The 8217-nt window shown below is 42.0% G+C and overlaps 1 protein-coding gene across 3 annotated transcripts; it reads left to right on the top strand.

The window, feature by feature from the left end:
* Positions 1–1713: 1713 nt before the first annotated feature.
* adcyap1b (adenylate cyclase activating polypeptide 1b) lies at positions 1714–7617 on the top strand. 3 transcript variants are annotated; one of them, NM_001294209.1, is given in 5 exon segments: positions 1714–2046; positions 2470–2574; positions 3521–3655; positions 4015–4119; positions 4728–5270. In NM_001294209.1, coding segments are annotated over 4 exon segments (528 nt in total). In that variant the 5' UTR covers positions 1714–2046; position 2470; the 3' UTR covers positions 4912–5270.
* Positions 7618–8217: the final 600 nt, after the last annotated feature.

Raw genomic sequence — 8217 nt, 5'->3', positions numbered from 1 at the left:
ATTCTAACTAGTTCTTGAGTCATTTTACATGGAGGAATTATTTGTACGATATTTGTTGATTCCAATTAAATTACCATAAATTGAATTTAAAGTGGTTTAGTCATTGTTTATTAAATAGGGTTTATTTTTAGTTAAAATGAAAACCCAGTCACAGGCATTACAAATCCTGTTTGTAATACTGTCAAGGAGAGCCAGGTCACAGGTTTTGCTCATCTTTTTCTCATCAAGTGGGAATGATGAATGAGTCAGAACACTTTTCTCCTTCTCTCCTCATGATGGCGCCCTTAGACTGGGGCTTTGAAAGCACGTCTCCTCGGTTCCATATAACTGGGCTGCTGCAGTTAAAACATATGGGATTTAAGTTGGGCTTTTCGCAGGAATCACGCACCGCAGCAGAAACGTTGGTGATAGGTCCTCTGTAATGACCGGCTCTGCTCGTCACGGTGCGTCAGCGTAAACAAAACACTGACGTGGATCCCTCGCCTCCTTAGCAAACTCTTCCATTGGTTGGTTAGCTGGTATATAGTGTAGGAGTGATTCATTCAGGGTAAAATCACAAAGTGTGGGGTCCTCTAGCTCCAGGTGTTGAATACAAAAATGTTTCATGCAAAAACGCGGAACTTTAACACAACCTGGCCTCCCACCTCCAAAATAAAAGCACAATATCTTAAATTTGACACACCCAGCCCTAGGCCATGACTTTTATGAATCATGACTAGGCCTATTAACGAATTATTGCAGGAATAAATAAATAAACACTTTTGAGAACTTGCGCCCTTGAATCTATTTCTAACAACAATGTAAAGACTGTCGCCATCAACTTGCTCAGTATAAGTTGTGACGGGAGCGTCGTTATGTGAAGAGGTAAATCGTTTATGAAGGCACGTACATGAGCTTGAACCGGATTCTTACGTCACGGGTATGCGTGCAAATCCGATTAGGTTGGCTGCCTCGTTTATTTCAACAGTCTAAAGGACAGGCCTTGGGCCTTGACGCTGTCTTTGACCATTAAAGCCCCCCCTCCCAACATGTTGTTGAGTAAGATGTTATTGTAAATGATGAGAGAAAGTGACTGCAAAGTCTCAAAGTCGCAATTTGAGAGGATGTATTTCAGCACTGGACAGCTCCCGACTCCCCGGGGACACGGCCCTGAACTTGGTCAGCGGAAGCCTGATCCCCACTGTATCCAAACCATTCAGTCACATGAAACCACCAGCGCCGTCACCGCCGCCAGCAGAAACAGATCACTTCTCAGCCCCGTCATAATCACAAAAGCCTGACTGCATCACTTAGGACCATTGCGCGCACGCGTGTACGTGTATGTCTGTGGTCGCAGCAAGGATGGAATGTTGATGGTCCATGGTCTGGGAGTCACATCCCGTCCTGTGCGAAATTAGTATGCATTCACAGTTATTTCTGCGTCTAAAGAAAAGAGGAAACTTTGAAAGTAAACTTCGATCTTAGTAGGGTGTGTGTGTTTGTGTGTGTGTGTGTGTGTGTTAGGGCGAGTGAGGGAGGAAGGGAGGGAGGGAGGTAGTCTGACAGATGCATCGATGGAGAAGGAACTGTACTATTGTATTCCGGGAGGAAGACTTGATGACGTCTATACCATCCTTAATGTGAATTATTGGAGAAAGGGAGGGAAGGAGGGAGGGATGAAGGGAGGGGGAGGCTTTCGATTCATGGATAAAAATCCAAGAGAATCACAGCGCAGGACAAAAGTTTTAAAGCAGCGATGTGCAGACGGACACAGAGCGCACTTTGCCACCGAGTTTTTGTTTGCCCGTGAGACTGGTTGCGTCCTATTAATTGTGCGTAAAGCTGAGGGAAGCGGCACTGAGAGGAACACAAGGAGACCCGGCAAAGGCGCTTCAGCCAGGAAAGGAGTGCGGAGAGGAAGATCTCTCTCTCTCTCTCTCTCACTCACTCACTCACTCACTCTCTCCCCCTCTCTCTTTTCCTCTTTTGTTTTCACACACCACAGCCGCGCCCGGATCACATCCCTCAGAAAAGCGCTCTCTCTCCCTGCTCTCCTGTCTGTTATAGGTATGTTCTTTATCTCCGGATAGACTTTTAAATCGGGGGAACTCGTTGATGGAGCGCAAGATAAAGTAACGGGATTACTGCCTCTACTCCCAGTGCATGGACGTCTGTTTTCCTGTGTTGACTTTGGTGCTGCATGCAGTGGATTCAGTGTCAATAAACTTTTACTGAACAGTAAGGAAATAAGAGACAGACAGAAACCTGCCGTTCTTTTTGGTTAAGAGGGAAAAGGATGCGGCGCGGATGTGAAAAGTTTAACTTTAAATTTCGGCTGATTTTGATTTAGGTTATTTGTTTATTTTTTGTTTTGTTTTATTCCTAAAATTAAAAGTAAAAAAAAAGCATGTGAATGTGACAGAACAAAGACCAGCGTGATGCTTCTGTCGGAGTGACTAACCTGTTTGCTGTCTGTGTTTTCTCCAACAGCATGGCCAGTTCGAGTAAAGCCACTTTAATCTTGCTCATCTATGGAATCTTAATGCACTACAGCGTATTCTGCACACCTATTGGACTAAGTTACCCCAAGATCAGGTAGGTGTTTGTGCCAAATGATGAAAAATCCGTTATTAAATAGACATTTGTACATAAAGAAAAAAAAACCCTGTGGATAATAATAGAGTTTGCTGAATTATTAAGTTAAAGTAATGTAATCTGTGATGGACAACAAAAGGCAGAAAAAGTGTGTGGGTAATTATAGCACACGACGAGGCATCTGTTGGCAGTGGGGCTATTTCTCCGCTGGGACAGCTCCCAGAAGTCCCCTGATTAAAAATGGGAGCAGAGGCAGTGTGAAGGAAAGCCGTGTGGATGACGGTGGACTGGCGTCACCAAGAACAAGGCGAGGCAGGGCGAATAGGAGAAGCTATTTCCGTTTAACTATTATTCTTTTTTTTTCTATGTCGCGTGAAAAAAAAAAGATCCCATCAGGGCGTGGTTCTTATTGACTCTCCTTATTTTCCATGCATTATTATTTTAATAATAATAATAAAAATTGGCTGCACGCCCACGCTCACCGCGATCATTTTCACAACCCCATTGTTTCGATTTGTAAATTATTGATGAGTCTGTAACAGGAGCCGAGGAACCAGGCTGGACTTGAAAAATGTCATTTTTTCGATTAAATAATTTATTTAAAGACGCCAAAACATTAAAAATAAATCTGTCTGGATTTGAGAACCGTTAAAACATTCTTTGTTTAAAGAATATTAATATTAATGCTTATTTTTTAAAAAAATATTTTTTTCGTTTTCTTTTTAAAATCTCTATTTTTTTTTGTAAAACAAATTAAAGAATAATTTGATTTTAGAGCCTGATGCAGACTTGCTGGCATCCTCTGCTCCTGCGTCCCACTGCTTTACGGATTAGATTTGTGATGCTCCCCTCTCACCTCCTCTCCTCTCACCTCCTCTCCTCTCCTATCTTGTCCCCTTCTGTCCCCCCCCCCCCCCTTCTCTCCTCTCCTGACTCCTCTCTGCAGACTTGAAAACGACGCCTTCGATGAGGATGGGAATTCATTAAATGACATGGGCTTTGATAGCGACCAGATTGCTATACGCAGCCCAGCATCCTTAAACGACGACGCCTACTCCCTGTACTACCCCCCGGAGAAGAGGTAAATAATAAATAAGCTTTCACACCAGAAAGAAAAAAAAAGAAAACAAAGCTGGATGTATTTCGTTGTAAAGACTTATTTGCAAATAATGTTTGCTCGCTTCTAGTTTTTCATGATTTTTTTGTTCAGTGTTATTTCCACATCGGGTAGCCTAAAATGTTGATTTCAATACTGTAAAGCCTTAAAAATGGAATATTAAATTTTAAAAAAAGGAGGCGGCAGCATGTGTAGCAGGACTGTCTTCATTTGGACCTTGGAGCTCTTTGGGGACATTTTAGGCTACTTATGATCATTCTGTCTGCGCTTTCTAGTCACTGATGATCTATGTGTCTTTTATATGTGGCGTTTTATGATCTCAGACCAGAAAGGCATGCTGAGGAAGAATTAGATAGAGCCTTGAGGGAGATCCTGGGTCAGTTAACAGCGAGACATTATCTGCATTCTCTGATGACAGTTCGTGCAGGGTAAGGGCTTTTCTTTTTTTAGCGTTCACCTGCACTCATTTTAATGTTCATGTTCAGGCTGCTGCTCCACTGTCTCTCATGTTATGTGCGCATGATTATTATTATTATTATTATGTTATTTTTTTAAATTTTGTTTTAAAATCTCATTCAAATATAACATTTGAACATTTGACATTTCACATTTTGGTTGTGTGTTATTGTTGCTGCTGCTGCTGTTGTTTGGTGGCGTGACACTGCGACTTACACTGCGAGGAAATAAGTGAGAAATCCATGAATTGATTTTGTTTGACCCTACAGCGCTATTTAAAAATCCTGCGTCAGAATATGCAACGAGCACGCAATGAATTATTTCTAACTTTTCCGAAATCACAGTTTCTGTTGGATTATTTTTATTTGGCTTTTAGCCAAAAAAAAAGAGAAAAGAAAAACAAAAACCCCAAACTGAATACTTTCATTAGAGTCAATAGTGAATTATTAATATGTAACGGGATTAAAATTAAATAATAATGATGACAAAAATCGGATTAATGTTGGATTAAGGTTAGTTTATGTGCTGATAGGATTTTCTTCATTTTAGAAATTGACTTTTTTTTTCCTTCGTTCTCCAGTGAAGACAACAGCATGGAGGACGAATCAGAGCCTCTATCTAAGAGACATTCAGATGGCATCTTCACCGACAGCTACAGCCGCTACAGAAAGCAGATGGCCGTGCAGAAATACCTGGCTGCGGTTCTGGGACGAAGGTACAGACAGAGAGTAAGGAACAAAGGACGCCGGCTTGCCTATTTGTAGCCTTGTTCCAGAGCCAAACTGCCCTTCTGTGTATATACATTCAGTGGTTAAATCAAAGTCATTCAGATATATCTGACCAACCAGTGGATTGCGCCTGTGTTCTTTCAACATGTATTTATGTATGAAGTAAAGCCATTAAAATGAATATTTTAATAATAATATCGTTTTTTTTTCTTTTTGTATAAAAGCACTTGATCCCACACAGTTATATTCTGTGGACCAATATTTTATTTTCATGTCAACATGTGGAGTAAAAAAAAAAAAGGCAAAAAAAAAAAAGGTTAAATGTGCACCTTCAACGTTATGCGCTTGAAATCTCTAAAGGTCATCATATGCAGAAAATAAATAGATTTTCAAAAGACAATCAAAGTATTGAATGTTATACTTATTTTTGTAAAGCAACGTTCTATTTTTTTAGTGTTGTTGTTGTTCCTTTCTTTCTTATATAGGCCCAAAGAAGCAGCGAGCATGCTATGCGAGCCAGATGCGGCTTATTCTTGATGATAGATGTTGCCCTTGTACACCCTCCTGCTCACACTTACAGGGGGAGGAGACGGTGTGTTTGGGGGGGGCGTGTCACAGGGTTAGTACGGCTTACAGCCCCAGCAGGGGCATTTCCACGGTTTTGGTTGAAAAGCCTTACATTCGATGGACAGTTGATTGAGTTTGTCATTCGTTTTGACTCACAGTAAAACTCCTCTTTCAGTCGCAGGCTCTTGAAGGCATCACTGTCTTCAGTGGAGGTGAAGGGAGCCCACAGGTTGGCCCACAGGTTGGCTCCTCACAGTGTGCAGCAAAACACTGGTGGCCTTCATGGGGGGAGGCAGATCATGGCTGCACACAACTGTGACAACAACGCTGTGTGTTGTGTGCGGTGCACCTGTTGGTGTTGTTCCCCAGTCAACAGAAGTTTCCTGAAAGAATGTGTTTCAGCTGTTGGTTGTTTTTGGGCAGCACAGGATCCAGAGCCTGGAGCGAAGGAGAGAGAGAGGGAACATTTGAACTGCATTCACACAAAGTCTTAGCTTCTAATTCAGTGGTGTATGTGTTTGATTAGAAACTGCATGCCACCCAGCTTTTTGGATTGTGCTATTTGGGAGGTAGGCTGGTTTTGACGCCACTCCCACTCCCCAGAAATGTGAACGAGGAGAGCTAGTAGTGGCGAAAGCTGGTACTGCATTTGTTTTTTATTATTTACCTTTCACGCTTCTTTCATTGTGGCCGTCACGTGACATGGCAGGGCAGCAGCTGCTGACCGCTGCTGTGTCGTTTGTCCAGAGACACTTCTGCATCTGGCTGGCTGTGATCATTCGCTGATTTGAAAGTGTTGTGGTTTAAATATTTAGAAAAAGCTGATCTGTGTTCGATATCTGCTGGCTGTGTACGGTGAGGATGTGATGGAGGGATGAGCAGAGGTAAAGGCGTGTGCATGAGAGAGAAAGTGAGAGAGGTTGTTACGTATGAGATGGGCAACAGCAGTGGTCGTCACGCAGAGACCAGGAGGAGGTCACGGGGCCGGCGCGGCCGCCGCTTCTACTCACCTTCCCTGCCAAAGTTAGATCAGGAGTTAATGAGCCCGATGGTTAAAATGTCAGACCTGGAAATCCGTTCACTTAGTTCTCAGCAGAAGCATGAAGAAGACATGTGACAAGTGGACAAGGCCACGCAGAGTTTCCCATTCTCACCGGAACAGGGTGAAATGAGAAACTCTGCCCTGCAGCCAAGGGAATCTCCCCGCTGATTTTTAGCAGAGAAATATTTTATGTATTTATTCAATATTATGCAAATGCAGATTTATGCACCGCAGCAATCCGATCAGTGGCCTGTGTTCCCCCGGAGAAGCTATCAATACACTCTTCAATCCGATTTTATCCTACAGGCTATGTGAGCGTGAGCGTGCAGACGTGGATGTTTGTGTGCTGGTATGATTCACTGTGTATGTGTGTGTGACTCTGAATGAAAAGTGACTGAATGTGCATGTGGAGGTGGATACAGCTTTTGGCTTTGGTGCCTTGCTTTGATGTAAGAAAAAAAATAAAGAATTCGCCACAAGTGACAGATGGCAATTTCAGTGGCCCTACAATGCTGCAGTCCATTAGCTTACATTGAAACTTCCTTTCACTCTGTTTAAATGCTCGGCTTAGTCTGCCCCGACAGTAGTAGAATTAGACTTTTTTTAGAGCATGGCCAATTTGTTGAGTTTGAAAAAAAAAAGGATTAAAAAAAGAAAAGAATGTACATGTCGACAGAGCAGGCAACGTGTGTTTGTTTGTTTGTGTGGGTGCATGGGGCTGGGGTGTTTGGTGTCTGTGAGAGTTGTGAACAATGACCAGTGTTTGTTACTGTTGATAATGAGGTGTTGTTGATTGTTTTGATATTGGTGAGTCATTTATTAACCAGAGAAAAGCACCGACATATACAACAATGTGCATCACTCGCTCACATTAACGGAGTCCAGAAGAAAAGAAAAACGAGAAGAAAAAGAGATTTTGTTCAGATCTTAGAAAAATGTCTGTTGTTGATATTTCTGAAAGAGCCAAACGCCTTACTTCAATGTTGAACCGTATCTATCTGAAAAACAATGTGTTTGACCAGTGAACATTAGTGACATCATTATACACAGGAGTCCTTATATGGGGTTTTACGTCTCTCAATGTTATGAAAGTGTTGTAAGATTTGTATGAATAAATTTTTGTAAACAACAAATTCCCAATCAATGTCTACTCTTTGAAACACGTACACGGATACAGACATTTACCACACGTACCACATTTGGACCGCAGCCAGCACTTGTCCAACTCATACGAGAAGCAAACTTAGATTGACTTTCAAAAGTTGAGTTGACATCACCATCGGGGGCCACTTATTTTTTCTGTGAATGGAGATATTCTCCAGGAACAAACACACACCTCGAGTCTTTTCGCAGGAAAACAGTGAAACCTCCTTCAGCCATCACTCTTCTGTTACTCAGTGTGTCGTGCCAGCCTGGAGTCCTGTCACCTTAAATTGACTCTATGTGCCCAGATTGAAACCTAAGACTCAAAACAACACAAAACAGAAAGAAAAAAAAAAGAACAAGAAACTTTGGTTATTGTTGAGAGGGACTGGTTTTTGTTTTTACTGCATCACGAACAAAAAAACACAGTGATCTGAATGTGCTGCAGTTTATTGATCAACTCTCACCACACAACAGCATCTCCTGCTGATCCCAAACTGCAGTTTCTAAAATAATATATTAAAATGTTTTATAATGTGTTATATACAAAAACAAACTGCATCTATAGAAGCTGAAGACCCATCCAGCAG

This window comes from Cynoglossus semilaevis, chromosome 20 (assembly GCF_000523025.1).
Source record: "Cynoglossus semilaevis isolate Cse_v1.0 chromosome 20, Cse_v1.0, whole genome shotgun sequence".
NCBI classification, from domain to species: domain Eukaryota; kingdom Metazoa; phylum Chordata; class Actinopteri; order Pleuronectiformes; family Cynoglossidae; genus Cynoglossus; species Cynoglossus semilaevis.
This window is presented reverse-complemented; position numbering and strand designations above follow the sequence as displayed.